A 15452-nucleotide genomic window follows, 5' to 3' on the forward strand; every position below is an offset into this window, starting at 1 on the left:
CAAGGAGAGGAACTGAATGAGCAATGTAAGTGCTATCAGTATATAGATTAAAAGGATGATTAGTTAAGGTTAAGAAAACTTGAATTACTGCATAAAGTTCTACAAGTTGTGCTGATTTAAAAGGAGATTGGACAGTGGTGGTTTGTCCGTCTATGGTGTAGGCAGCAAGACCATTAGAGGAGCTATCGGTAAATACAAGGCATGCCTCAGGAAGTGGTTGAGAGGAAGTTACTCTTGGAAAAATAAAAGGGTGAATTTTGCTGAATTGGAGTAATTTGTCGGCAGGGTAATGATTGTCAATCACACCGGAAAAAGATAAATAGGTAATTGGCCACTCATCTGTGGTTTGTAAGAGCCAGTTTAGCTGGTCTTTTGTATAGGGTAATATTAACCTGTCAGGATCTTTGCCAAAGAACTGACGACTTTGTTCGCGTCCTAAACGGACAAGGCTGGCAACTAAGGTAGCATAAGGGACGAGAACCTTGGAAGGGGAAGCGGGAAGGTGGGTCCATAAGAGAGGACCATGTTGCCAAAATACTCCAGTAGGGGTATGAGGTGTGGCACAGATAATGAATGAGAAGGGTTTGTCATAAGAGATAAAAGTGACCCCTTGGTTCTGGATGGCCACCTCGACAGTTTTTAGGGCTGTTATCGCTGCAGGGGTTAAGGAGCGGGGGGAGGAGGGGTTAGGATTACCTTTAAGGATGTTGAAGAGGGGCTTGAGGTCTCCAGTGGTAAGTTTCAGATAGGGTCTAATCCAATTAATATCGCCTAAAAGTTTTTGAAAATCATTCAAGGTTTTTAAATGGCTGGTTCTTAATTGGAGTTTTTGTGTGGTGATTTTCTGATAGTGGAGCTCAAATCCTAAATAAAAATAGGGGTCTTTTAATTGAATTTTATCTGGGGCAATTTGGAGGCCTCAGTCTATTAATCTCTGTGAGAGTTGCTGACTACATAGGAGTACTTGGGAAGCATCTGCTTCTGCTAAAAGGATGTCATCCATGTAGTGAATTATATAGATAGTAGGCCATAATGTTAGAAAAGGGTCAATAATTTGGGCTATAAATTTTTGGCACAGTGTTGGGCTGTTAGCCATGCCTTGAGGTAGAACTTTCCAATGGAAGCGAGGCATGGGTCCTTTGAAATTAGTTACTGGTAATCTAAATGCAAAGCGTGCCTTGTCTTTGGGATGTAAGGGAATGGTAAAGAAGCAATCTTTGAGGTCAATTATAATCTTATAAAATCCAGTGGGAATAGCCACGGGAGTAGGCAGACCTGGTTGTAAAGCCCCCATGGAAAGCATTGTTTTATTTATTTCTCTTAAATCTTGCAATAGTCTCCATTTGCTGGATTTCTTTTTTATGACAAAAATAGGAGTATTCCAAGGGGAAGTAGTAGGTTCAATATGGCCGGCAGCAAGCTGTTCCTGTACTAACGTTGCTGCTGCAGTTAATTTTTCTGTAGTTAATGCCCATTGATCGACCCACACCGGTTTGTTGGATTTCCAAGTAATTTTATCAGCATGGGGTACAGGAAGGTCAATAGCCGAAAGGGTAAATTTTCTATGCCTAGTCCAGCACGGTTAAGATTTGTGGTTATTTGAAAGGGCTCTTTTATTCCTTGGGAATATTTCCCTAATCCCTGACCAGCGCGAAACCCTTGTTTTAACATTTGGTGGGTGATGGTTTCGTTCGGACTGCACATAATTAGTCTTAGTTGGGCAAGGATGTCTCTGCCCCAGAGATTGACTGGAGGCCAGGCACAACATAAGGTTGGATAGTACCAGTGTTGCCTTCCTCGTCTGTCCATTTGAGGATTTCAGTACTCTGTTGGGGGTTGGAGGTTTGGCCAATACCCCGGAGATGGGTTAGGGAAGTAGTGAGGGGCCAGGAAGGGGGCCAGTATTTACTGGCGATTACTGTGGCGTCTGCCCCAGTGTCAAGTAATCCTTCAAAAGTTTTGCCGTTTAATTGTAGCTTAAGGAGGGTTTTTTCTTGTGTGATTTGTCTGACCCAACAGGCGTCAGAGGAACCAAGGTTATGAGTACCCCGGGTTTTTAGAGAATAAGGATGTTTGGAGGGTAAGAGGGGAAGTAATATTAGCTGAGCTATTCTTTGACCTGGGTGAATGGTTATAGGACGAAGGGAGGCGGAAGCAAGTATTTTAATTTCTCTGGCGTAATCGTTATCAATGATGCCAGGGGGAATAGTAAGGCCTTGTGGGGTGGTACTGGCACGGCCAAGAAGAAGTCCAAAAGTGTTGGGGGGTAAGGGGCCCTAAACCCCAGTAGGGAGGATTTGGATGCCCATTTCAGGTGTTAGTATTGCGCTGGTGGAGGAACAGAGGTCCAGTCCTGTGCTGCCGGCAGTTGCTCGGGAGTGGGAGAGGAGGCTTGGACTTGAGGGGGCGGGTTTTGGGGGACAAACCTGATAGCCCCAGGGGTTTGTTCCCATTTGGGGGCCAGGGGCTGGCCACATAGGAAGTTTCCCTGCTTCTGAGGTAAGGGATTGCCTTGGGCGTCTGTTTTCGAATGGCATTGGGACGCCCAGTGTTTGCCTCGCTTACATCGTGGACAAAGGGAGGGGGGTATGGGTCATTCGGCCTTAGGGGCCATGCAGTCTCTAGAAAAGTGTCCTGGTTGTTTACAATTAAAACAAGTGTTGGGGTTGTTTCCCTCAGCGAATTCTTTAAGGGCGGCCCTAATAGCGAGTCCCATGGAGTGAGCGGTGCCAATACCTGCACAAAGTTTAATATAATCAGAAATGGTCTTGCTGCTGCGGTGAGGCCGTATGGCAGCTTGACATGCAGGGTTTGCATTTTCAAATGCGAGATGTTTTATGAACTCGCTTTCATTTTTGTGCTGGCCGACAAGTCTCTCAGCCGCATTGGTAAGGCGGCTGATGAAATTACTATAAGGCTCGTCAGGGCCCTGTCGAATGTTGGCCAAGGAGGTAGTTGCCGATTCCTTGGGAGGGAGCTTTCTCCATGCTTTGAGGGCAGCATTCTGTGTTTGGGCCAGGAGGCTGGGGGAAAATTTAGCTTGTATAATGTTAGTATCATAGGGACTACGTCCCATGAGTTTATCCCTAGTCCATTTCTTGGAGGTCTTATTTTCAAGATTACGGGCTGCTGTTTCTTTGCAGTTATCAGCATATTCAGTTCTCCAGAGGACATAATCACCTCCAGGCAGGGTGGCGCAGGTTATAAAGAACCAGTCATTTGGGGTGAGCCACCACTTGCTCAGAGATTCAACTAAAGATATAGTGAAAGGGGCCGTGGGGCCATAGAGGGACATAGCAGTTTTTAATTCTTTAACATGCTTGAAATTCAAGCGGCGATACTGCTGATCGGCAGGTTCAGTTTTTTCAGCATCTGAGTCAGAGGCCTCGTGGTCATTATCCGAGGCATCATCTGCCGAGGGGTGGTCGTCCCTGTCAGAGGGAGGTTTTGGTCCTGATTCGGAAGGGGGGTCCCCTTTAATTTTAGTTACAGAAAAGGCGTGCAGTGCCTTTAAAGGTTTTTCTTTTGAGCTATGTTTATGGAACGTTGGGGTGGGCGGGGTTTAGTTCTAATTCTAAAGCACGTAACGCTTGAATGAGTTTTAAATGTTCCTTCCTTGTTTGGAGTAAGTCCTTAAGGGAGGAGACCTCTTGACATAATTTGCGTTTGACATTTTCAACTGGAGTGTCTATGCCTAGGATCGGAGCACAAAATGGAGGGGCAGAAACATAGGGAGGGGGATGATTTAGGACAGAGGGGAAGGGAGGCCAGTCAGAATTGTGATACTTAGCGGCCTCCTCTTCCCGGGTGGTTGTTTCTTCAGGGGAGAGGGAGTCGGGGGGGGGGATCTTTGAGGGAGGGGTATAGGGAATTAACAGGAGGTTTGGGAGGTTCAGGATTGAGGGGAGTGTCAGGCTCAGGCATAGGAACAGAAACAGCAGGGCAGGCTGAGGGTGGTCTGGAGTGTTCTTTAAGTGCCTTTTCTCCTTCTTTAACAACCTCTTGGACATCAGGCCATTGGTTGTAAGTTTTTAAAATTTCATAGATCAAATTCCAGTAGGAAATGCCTGAACGGGGATTTTTTCAGGGCTGAATGTTCTATAATAATCTTTTAGGCAATCACCGACTCTAGTCCATCTCAGAACATCAATAGTGCCTTCTTGGGGGAACCAAGGACAGATATCACCAATAAAAACAAAAAATTTATAGAGATCTTTTTTCTTTACCCGAGTTCCTCGTGTCTTGAGGGACTCCTTGAGTCCCTGAATAAACAAGTCATGTTTACTTAACGTTTGTCCCATAAATTCGTTGCTTTCTCTTACCTTGATGGATCAGACTCGCAGGTGGGCAATTCTGCGGCGATCGCCAAGCGGATCTTCACTCACGTCCTTCTTGTGGCGCGGCAATCACAGTGTGGATTTTCACTCACAACCTTCGGGTTGCAGCAATCCAATAATAAGGGTACCCTTACTGGCAGCAACGTTCAACAAGACCCCCGTACCCTCACCCCACGTTTGGGCGCCAATTGCCCCGACCCGCGGGGAATTCAGTGGGGACCTGGGGAACAAAAGGGTCAGTCAAATGAGGGGACAAGAGACACGAAAGAATGAGAGCAAGTCAAGAGTCTGATCAAGCTCCGAAGAGTTTATTTTTTCAGCTGGGCTTATAAGCATTCAAACGAGGAAGTAACTAAGGGCTGTTCCTAGCAGGGCGGGGAGGGGGCTGGTTTCTAAAAGATTGCTAGCGGCAAGTCCTTAAGGCAGGGAGTGCATTTCTGGGAAGTTATGCAAGGGGAAAGTACCGTTTCTGTTATGGTTGAATTCCTGAGAATAGTTTGCTCGTAAAACCGCAATCAAGCAAGCTAGCAAGAGGCATTTTTGTGAGGTGTTTTGGCTCCCGGCACAAGATCCCACCCAAGACACATTATGTTTAGTCATCGTGTCTCCTTAGGTTTCTCTTGGCTGTGACAGTTTCTCAGGCTTTCCTTGTTTTGATGGCCTTGACAACTTTGAGGACTATTGATATTCCATAGAATGCCCCTCACCTGGGTTTGACCAGTGTTTTTCTTATGGTTAGACTGGGGTAATGTATTTTGGGAAGGAAATCCACAGAAGTAAAGTACCATTTCATCACATCATAGCAAGACTGCATGCTATCAACATGATTTATCACTGTGGATGTTAACGCTGGTCTCCTGGCAGACAGAGTGCTCATGAGGCTTCCCCACTGTACACTTACTCTTTTTTGTCTCCTTTCCACACTGTACTCTTTAGAAGAAAGTTACTTGTGCTGCCTGTACTTAAGGTATCTGGAATTATACTCCTCCTTCTTGAGAATAGAATACCTACACAAATTATTTAGCATTCTTCTGCCTGTGAGATTTATCTCTTCTGCTCTATTTAGTCATTTATTTATATCAGTGACTTGTGGATTTATTTTATGCTTTTATACTTAGATAGTAAATGCAATATCACTTTATTTTGTTACTCAAATTGGCCTTTAGGGGCAATTTTAATTCACTTCTATTCTTTTGACATTTCCCCCATCACTGTGCCATGTTTTGTATTTTTGCTTTTAGAATTTCCTCACTTTCTGGCTCATCTTGTATATCCCTTGCCTAACTTCTAGAATCATCCATAACTCTAACTGTATGAAACCCTGGCTCTGGCAGGCATGGTGGCTCACACCTGTAATCCTAGCACTCTGGGATCTTAGGAACTCAGGAGCTCCATGCCAGCCTGAGCAAGAGTGAGAGCTCATCTTTAAAAACTAAGAAAGAAATCCTGGCTCCTTTCACTGGAGAGTAGCACTGGAAACTGAGATCTGAGTCCTAGGTATTCTCTGCTACTGAAGTCCCCTATCAATCTTAACTGAAAATATGAAATAGACATTAAAATTGTGTTTTAGGTAAAGCAATGACTGACTCAAACCGCTGTTAAAATTAAGGTCTAGGGTTTTTTGGTCTTTGTTTTTGAAAAAAACAGCTATGTGAAGAACGCTCGTTTTGGAATTTTGAAATTGTCTGCATAAGCAGTATGAGAAGTATCTAAGCCCTTTTTGTTGAGTTGTATTTCTTGGATTTGCCTTCCTCCTTGTAGGCTGATAAGTCCCAAAGTGGGAGACAAGGTGACTGTGGCAGCTGGGCTGCTTCCATGGGAGGCACGTGAGAATCTGTCTCAGGCCTGTGTCCCAGCTTCTGGTGGTGTGTGGCAATCTCTGCCTTCCTTGGCTTGCAGATTTCACCTCTGCTTTATCTGTTTTTGGGGGGGAGGGGCTGGGGCTGGGTTTGAACCCACTACCTCCAGCATATGGGGCCGTTGAGCCACAGGCACCACCCTCTGCTTTATCTTCACACAATGTTCTCCTTGTGTGCCTGTCTGTATCCAAATTGTCCTTTTTTAAGAACACCAGTCATATTGAATTAGAGGCCCAGCCTATTCTAGTATGGAGAAATTTCACGTTAACTAATTATATCTGCAATGGCCCTATTTCCACATAAGCTCACAAGAGGCCCTGGGGCTTAGGACTTCAACATAATGGATTTGATGGGAGAGAGACAATTCAACCCACAACACTGGACTTGCTTTCTTCTACTTAATTTTCTAATTACAAACAACATTTCTCTGTCCCATTGACCTCCTAATCTGTTTTCTTCTAATTTGGACTGCTCCCACATGGTTGGTTGGGTGGTTTTGTTAACCTCTGCCTATTCCCTAAATGAGAGGAAAATGATATTTCTATACTTTTCTTAACTTGTTTTTCTCCTTCAGTTTACTAGCTTTGTTTGGCTTTTGATTTTGTATAAATAAATACAAATACTGTATAAATAAACAGGCAGTATATTTTGTTGATTGATTGCTTAAAAAGACGGATGGCCTGGGTTGAAAGTTCAGTCCAAAATGGTTAGAGATCACTTTGCATTACTGAAACTAATGCCCAAAACAATTTAATAAAATAAAGTCTGTGATCTTCTTAAAACAAGAAGCAGGAATTAAAAGCAAATAGAATTTTCTACACTAGTCTAAAAACACAAAATTCACATATCTTCTGCTTTACATTTTTATAAGTTATTAAAATTACTCACTGATAACTAAACATGATTTTAAAAATTAAATTAGTTTTATCTAGCAAAATTAAGGAAGTTTCATTTTTTATAGTATACATTCTAGTAGAATGCTAACTCCATGAGTACAGGGACTTTTGTGACCCACTGTCATATCCCCAGGGATTAGAACAGTCTTACAATAAAAAAAGGGTCCCAATAAATTGTTGGTGATTAATTTTTTTAATCATACTTCTTTCTCTTCTTTTTTATTTTGTTTTGTTTGCTCAATAAATCTTAGGGAGAGCTGCCTGCCATATCCAGTTGAACACCCTTACCATACACACATACCTCGTGGTGGCATGTTCCCAACCTTCACGTCGCCAAAGGACCTCTACACTGGCATTAAAGCCCGCACCCAACAGCCATTTCCTCCCACTGTGCCAACCAAGCCTTATGATACAACTGTTTTGAAGATAAGAGGTAAAATATGATATGCAATTAGAACTGTATGAATCCTTATTATTTTGGGGGGTTATTCCTAATAAAATTAAAGAAAGCAAGCAGCAGAAAGGGTTCAAATCTCAAACATGTGACTCATCAATAGATTAAGAAAGTTGTTCTCAACTGTGGCTGCACTTTACAGTCGGCTGGGACCCCACTGCTGACCAGGTTAATCAGACTTTGCAAACACTTCTAACCTTCCTACTTAACACACAGCCTCCCTCCTTCTGTTAACATCAGAAGCCAAAACTTGGTAGAATTGATTGTTTTTATTCTACCTGTATTATCTGTTTTTATTTCCTTCTTTTTATGTCTTAGGTTTAGCTTTTAAAATTTCCCTCCTAGCTCAGATGTATCAGCACAAGGGACAATGTTTGGTTCATTTATTAGAGTCTGGGTGTGGATGCAGGAGTGGTGATTAAATTGAAAGACCCCAGCCAAGTATGGTGGCTCACGCCTGCAATGTAGACTCTGTGAGACCAAGGTGGGAGGATGGCTTGAGCTCAGGAGTTCAAGACCAGCCTGAACAAGAGCAAGACTTTGTCTCTAAAAATAGCCAGGTTCCTGTACTCCGGAGCTGCTCAAGAGGCTAAGGCAGGAGGACCAGTTGAACCCAGGAATTTGAGGTTGCTGTGAGCTAGTCTGAGGCCATGGCACTGTAGCCTGGGCAACAGAGTAAAACTCAGTCTAAAAATACAAAAAAATAAATTGAAAGATCCCCCTTGAAGTAACTCTCAGAAAGTAATGGGAGCAGTTTATTCACTTCCTCTCAACACGCTGGCACACTGGAGCAGCAGTTCTCAACCTGTGGGTCGCGACCCCTTTGTAACAGTGAAAATACTTGGCAGCATTAGGAAGGTTGAGGACCACTGCACTGGAGCATCCCCCAGTCTCACATCTTCGTGGATGTATGTTAGTAAAATGGACCATAATCGTAACACCAGTTATCAAGTACCTCCCACACTAGACACCTTGGTCTTTCCTGAGGAGACCTACACATGTGTGAAAACAGAGAGGAGACCTCTGGAGAAAAACTGATAGAGAGAAGGTAGCTGAAAGTGATAGAAAAGGCACATCACAGTCAAAGGCACTTAGGCCGGAGGTAGGTAAGACTCAGGAATTGTCTTACAATGTGGTTCCTCTGTACATGAATATTTGGATCAAAATGCAAAGACAGGATACTATCATAATCAATCTAAACCTCAAAACCTAATTATCAGATGGTAATTTTATCAGAGAGCTAGCATAGCGGAGTGCTTAAGAGCATGGATTCTGGAGTCAGACTGCATGGCTAGAATTCTCAATCTGCCACTTACTATGGACCACGGGAAAGCTTCTGAACTTCTCTGCCTCTACTTCCCAGTCCATAAAATGAAAATACACATATTATTGCCTCCATAGATAACAGAAATAAATGTTAGCAGTTATTATTTTTATCACCTTGCTAACATACTGACTCCAGTATGTGTGCACTTTTATGTGGAAAAGTTGAACTTTTCCATTGCCTCTCAAACCAGACAGCCTGGATAAAAAGTAGCCAGAGATGTATCAAGTATAGAGACTATTTAGTATTTTGTACTATAATAATATATTGGAGGAGTAGAGAGAGGGGGGTACTGTGCAAAAGAATATAAGATATGATACCTGGCCAGGCACAGTGGCTCATGCCTGTAATCTTAGCACTCTGATGAGAGGCTGAGGTGGGTGGGTTGGTTGAGCTCATGAGTTTGAGACCAGCCTGAGCAAGATGAGATCTCATCTCCACTAAAAATGAGAAACTGAAGCAAGAGGATCACCTAAGCCCAAGAGTTTGAGGTTGCTGTGAGCTGAAACACCATGGCACTCTTCCAAGCGTGACATAGTGAGACTCTGATTCAAAAAAAAAATACCTAAAGCTGGGTGTGGTGGCAAGTGCCTGTGCTCTCAAGAGGATCACTTGAGCCCAGAACTTCAAGGCTACAGTGAGCTATGATTGTGCCATTGCACTCCAGCCTGGGCAACCGAGTAGGATCCTAATTTCTTGACAGGGGGATACTAAACCTTAAACAATTGAAATTTTTATGACTTCAATGAGGATTTTTATATGAAGTACATATAGTTTGCAAGAAATCACAGAAATATGTGTTGAATTTATAAAAACACTTGTCAGTACAGTTTGGATAAGGGACTAAAGAAGCAAATAGCCTTAATTTCCTGCACTTCCAAGCATCTACCTCACTCTGAGAAGATTTCAAAAAGATAACTCTGTCCTGCTAACCCTTATAAAAAGATCTTTCTAGGAACTGGTACTGCATTAGATTTCTACTCTTCCACTTAGTTTAACTCTTGTTTAGTAGAAATAAGAATCATGTAGGTTAAGAGTGCATATTCTAGAACCAGATTGCCTGAGTTTGAATTCTACCAACTAGCTGTGTGATCTTGGACAAACTGCTTATTCTCTCCGGGCTTCAGTTCCCTTACTCATCAAAGTGGAAAAAACAGTACCTTTCTTATAGTGATGCTATGAAAAATGGATGTGATGATATAAAAACACTTAGCCTAGTGACTGGCACATAGTAGTGTTCAATAAATACCAGCCTTTGTTCTTATTACATGTGAGAATGGGTGTTCAGAATATTCTTTAACTTGAAGCTTACAGGAACAAAGCCAGGCTGTGTTATAAAGCTTATCATGTTATGAACCAAAATCTAAGAAGCTGTTATCTTTAAAATGTTCTCATTTAGTACCTTTTGGGTAAGAAAATAGTAACTCAGTTTTGGAAAACTCTTTATATTTAGGCAGAGAAAAGTCAAAATAATAGAGATGTATTTGTTGAGCCTCCAAGGAACAGAAAGGAGTTCTGGGAAGATTTATTATTTATCTAAAGATCTCTGTCATTAACAAGAAAGGTGTCCCCGGGAGCACTAGGTTTAAAGATTTCTTCTCACTTTGTGACTACACACTACTAATGTGAGAGCTCAAAAATTCAAGAGTGTCCTAGCCAAGGTGGGAAGATTGCTTTAGATCAGGAGTTTGAGACCAGACAGAGCAAGAGTGAGATACTGTCTCCACTAAAAATGGAAAATTTAGCTGGGTATGGTGGCCCTTACAGACCCAGCTATTCAGGAGGCTGAGGCAAGAAGATCATTTGAGCCAAAAGTTTGAGTTGCTGTGAGCTAGGATGGTGCCATGGCACTCTACCCAGGGCAACAACAACAACAAAAGAAGACAAAGAATTCAAGAGCAGGCTGTATCTCATAAGCTATTAACTATATGGCTAAAAGGTACAGCATTCACCTCTATTCTATATTATCTCATTTATATTTATTATACCTATTAATCTGATTAGATAAAAGTCTGTGCTTATTTATTTGGGATAACAGTGCTTTTTCTGGAATTTTCAGGTCATCCTTACAGATATGAACTGATAGATATTCCCACGGATTCAAAGAAGAAAGCATTGACATGGCCAGGTCAGGGTGTATATTATGATGTAAGTATCTTTTAAAATGTATAAAAAATACTTTTGTTCAGTAAGTTTATAAAAATAAAAAAGCATTATTTTTACTTTCTGGCTGAATGAAAAATGCAAGATTTTGACCATGATTCACATTTTTCAATTCAATTTTCTTAGGTGATTTGATGTACTTTTGGCAGTTATGGAACATTTCCACAGTTACCAAAAAAAAAAGTTTCTGCCAAAAAGATGCTGGAGATGGACTGTGTTTCACACACTCCATCCATGGAATGTTTTCCCCCTATTCTTAAGATTCACAATCTATCAAGTAACTCTAAATATGCACAGAATGAACAAGAGGTTTTCAGAAAGATTTACAAGCTATCATTGTTTCAGCCACTATTAGTACATTCATGTCAATAAATGTACTAAAATAAAATAATAGGCATCATTTATTAAGCAATGGCTATACACTAACCCCTTTAGATATGTCATTTAACCCTTATAATCTCATACAGTTAGTGTCATCATTCCTATTTTATAGACAAGGAAAGTTAGACTTGGTTTGTGACTATGTCATGATCAGAGAGCTCAGGTTTGTGAGATTCTATTCTCTACTCTTAATCTCTATACCATAACTCCATATAGATAAAAAGAGAAATTTTAAAATCATAAAGGAAAATATCTAGACATATAAAAATGATAGTAGCTAAGATTTATTGACTATCAGTTTGTGAGAAGCACTGCCTATGAGATAGGCAAGAACTAATTATGGAAGGTTGAAAACATTTGAATTTTACCTAGAAACCCATTATGGCAGGCCAGCATGTGGTCACTGCAATGTCACACAGTCGTCTATAAAGTAAGCTATTTCCTTTTTTTTTTTTTTTTTTTCCAAAGTTAGACATCAAGAAGAATCCTTAAAGAATCATCTGCCTTACTGGATCTTTTTTATTCTTTTAAGCAAAATCTATGTAAGCAAGCAGAAATATGAGACATTTTTCTGAAGCCATCTTGTTTTGGTACAAAAGGGAGCTGCACCATGGTGGATTGAGAACTCCCCAAGCAGGGGCTTTCCGGACCACTACAGGTTCAGAGAAGAGAGAGGAATGATGCAAGAAATTTACATGTAGAAATTTCAGTGAAATAATCTGGGGAGGCCCAGTGAGATAAACACCCATATATCAGCCTATAGTGAGGCAGATAGGTGCCACCTCAAACTGAAATCTCAGGAGGTTTTTATTAGGATTTTATAGGGCGTGTGTATAATCTCATGACTCAATCACATGGGTGATCTTTTGATTATGAAAAAGATCATCAGGGTGAATGACAATAAGGCACTAAATCATAGAACAGTTCTCAAGGGCAGAACTAAATAGGTAACAAAGAAAGTTGCCTTGGAGGATAGAAGAGGACAGGTTACAGTTATAGCCTTCAGGCTAGATTGTCTTGGCTTGAGGGTAATTTTTCAATTTTTTAACTGCCCTCTAATTCCACTGATTTTGTGTCTCCACTAAGTTGATGATTTCTACCCAGATGTTCCCAAACCAGTTTCCTGTCTATTCTGCTGAACATTACAACCCCCTCCACCACCATAGGCATGCTGAGCAGCATGAGGCTAAGGCCATGGCCATTCCCACATGAGTCTTCTAGAATGTCAGCTTACATCCTGTATTACAAGTTCTTATAGCTAAAGGCTCCAAATCTATAGTTTACTTTCTTTCTACTCCTCAAAATCCTGCTTTCATAACGTATGCCCCTTTGCAGCCATCCTGAACAGCTCCCCCTGCCTGAGTGTATGTCCCAGTGCTTTAACTGAGGACTCTTCAGGATCCAGCCTCCCTTTCTTCCCTGTAGCAGCCTAGTTCCACTTCCTGGTCCCTGAACAGGTTCATGTTATTTCCCTTGCTATACTGGCCTCCTCTCAAGGCCTCCCTGCCTTGACACTTACTGTTTTTTCAAGGCTCAGCTCAGTCCTCCTTGTTGGTACTGTGTAGTAAAGAACCAAGTCAGGAGACCTATGTTCTAGTTACTTTCTATTGCTATGTGCTAAGTGCTTTGACATATTGTTTCCCTTCTCTGTGATTTAATTAATAAAATTGATCTGTATAATTTTAGTAAAAGATGTCCTACAAATTTTACAGGATATGAGAATCATATGAGAGATTTCAAAATAGAAAACACTATAAATTATAAGACATTATTATTACTCCGCTAGAAGGGATTTCTTCTTCTGACTTCTACCACACATACTATAACCAATACCTTTTCACAATCCCATCAACTAAATGACATGTTCTTTGAAAAGGGACAGTTTTATGTTTATATCCTCTGCAATGCTTTGTACATAAATATTTTTGACTGATTTAATGATTCTTTTTCTCTCTAATGATTAATCCCACTTTCTTAATCTGTTCTAACTGGTCTTAATTTTCAACCTTTCAGATATTCTTCTGGGTCATCCCTAACCCTAATCAAGTTTTGCACTTCCCTGGACAAAGAAATAAAAATAAAATTAATACTGAGCCTGATGGGAGTACCTCATCACTCATTTTTTTTTTTTAATCTTTAGGATAATACCCTGTACTTGTCCTGTTGTTCCTTTCACCACTTAATTGGGAGAGGCAGTCAGAGTCTTCACCTTTATCTGCAATATTCCCTTTTTATTAAAGGAAGGTATTTAAAATAATATTTCCTATTGCTAGAGCAGTGAGACCTCAACCTTTGGTACATCCCATATCATTGAATCATCCCCCGAGGATGGGACCCATAACAAGAATGCCCTGTTTTTAAAGACTCTTAGCTTCTGTTTATGGTCTAATAGTGTTCTCCCTTCTACTCCACCCTGTGCCAAAAGAGGAGGAGGGACACTAAAAAATCTGATAAGCAGTTTCAAAAATATGTCACCTAGTGCAAAGAAGAAAGTCTAGGACCCATATTTTAGTATTTTCCACTGGAGCCAATAAGAAAATATGCATAACATTGGAAAACAATGTGAATTTCAAAGTGGTTCAGTTCCTGGCTCTAAAACTTGTCAGCTCTATGACCTGGGTAATATACCTAACCCTTCAGCACCTGTTTACTCCTAGATAAGACAGTAATAATAATAAAATCTACGTGGTAGTGTTGTCCTGAGAATGAAATGCATAGAGTAGCACTTTGCACCATAATAGTACGTGATAAGCCCATAATATATGTTAGTTGCTGGCAGTACTATTATTCCAATGATTATAATGTTTTGTGGACCTAGCAACATTAGGAAATGGGTAACCTAAGAAAGGATAATATTCCAAATAAGAGGGTTGAATCTTTTAAAAATTAAGGGCTGGGGGGCAGTGCCTGTGGCTCAAATGAGTAGGGCACCAGCCCCATATGCCGGAGGTGGCGGGTTCAAGCCCAGCCCCGGCCAAAAACTGCAAAAAAAAAAATAATAATAATAATAAAATTAAGGGCTGGGGTTTAATTTTAACAGAGTCTTATAAAATATCATTTGGGCCTCATCCTTTGACTTTACACATATATGAAGCCTGTGTCTTAGATCAGGTACCTCTTTCCCACCCAGACACCAGAGCTGCCTGATCTCTTGGTTTCTTTGGACTGGCACACTTTTCCCCACCAGAGCCATTACTGATCAGTGCACTAGTTGCTCTAGTCAGGGCCTCTCCTACCTACTCTTTTCCCTCTGAATCTCTTCTTACAAACCAGGACCAGCCATTTCCAAGCCAATCAACATTCATTTTCCTTTTATAACAGGCAAACAATAGGTTTTAATATTTTACTCTTCTGTGCTGTTTATGTCATTACTTGCTTAAGTGACTGAAGACTTTTGTCCTTTCTGTTTCTCAAGAATTCAAGCATCTGGTCTTAGCTTTTGTAATCTGAAAATAGTCTTTACTGTAAAGTCTTCCTGGTAATCATCTTTTGAGTAAGATATGACATAATCACATTGATCAAGTGCCATAAACTTCCCTAACCCTGGACTATTTGTAATGTTTTAACAAAACCATTTTCGAAGCCTACTTGAGTCTCCTTACTAAGACAGTATTCATTACAACACAGTTTTCCATAAACTTAAGTATTTGTACAGACCTTTGGGTTCCCTTTGAAAAGAAGTTCGCTTGTATCACCCTTGTAAGGGAAAATGGTTTTCCTTCTTGAGCCGTCTGCCATCTTTCCAATCTAAAATGCCTACCCCTCTCCTAGTCTTTGAGACAGTTCTATCTCTCCACAAGAGCACCCACAATCCATGCCCATCCTCAAATGGCCAGAGGAATTTGCGCACACAGGCATCTCCTTTAGAAAAGTACCATCTTACCATGTAATTCAGCGGTTCTCAACCTGTGGGTCATGACCCCCAGGAACTGTATTAAAGGCTCGTGGCATTAAGAAGGTTGAGAACCACTGATATAATTGGATGCCCACAGTGCACCTCTCCATTACCCCTGCCACCCTGCACCCCACCTCTACCTG

At 41.2% G+C, this 15452-nt stretch overlaps 1 protein-coding gene and 1 long non-coding RNA gene across 6 annotated transcripts in view; one reads left to right on the forward strand and one right to left on the reverse strand.

The window, feature by feature from the left end:
* Nucleotides 1–15452, forward strand: part of C11H7orf31 (chromosome 11 C7orf31 homolog) — a 45628-nt gene that overhangs the window by 22039 nt on the left and 8137 nt on the right. For all 5 annotated transcript variants that reach the window (XM_053609243.1, XM_053609245.1, XM_053609242.1 and 2 more), the window contains 2 exons: nucleotides 7344–7525; nucleotides 10930–11018. In XM_053609243.1, coding sequence (XP_053465218.1) covers nucleotides 7344–7525; nucleotides 10930–11018 — 271 coding nt within the window. The remainder of the gene's footprint in view (nucleotides 1–7343; nucleotides 7526–10929; nucleotides 11019–15452) is intronic.
* The window catches only part of LOC128598632 (uncharacterized), a 46571-nt gene that overhangs the window by 11212 nt on the left and 19907 nt on the right, over nucleotides 1–15452 (reverse strand). Inside the window, exon 2 of the long non-coding RNA XR_008383676.1 lies at nucleotides 4323–4557. This is a non-coding gene — a long non-coding RNA (uncharacterized LOC128598632). The remainder of the gene's footprint in view (nucleotides 1–4322; nucleotides 4558–15452) is intronic.

This window comes from Nycticebus coucang, chromosome 11 (genome assembly GCF_027406575.1).
Source record: "Nycticebus coucang isolate mNycCou1 chromosome 11, mNycCou1.pri, whole genome shotgun sequence".
Taxonomy (NCBI): Eukaryota; Metazoa; Chordata; class Mammalia; order Primates; family Lorisidae; genus Nycticebus; species Nycticebus coucang.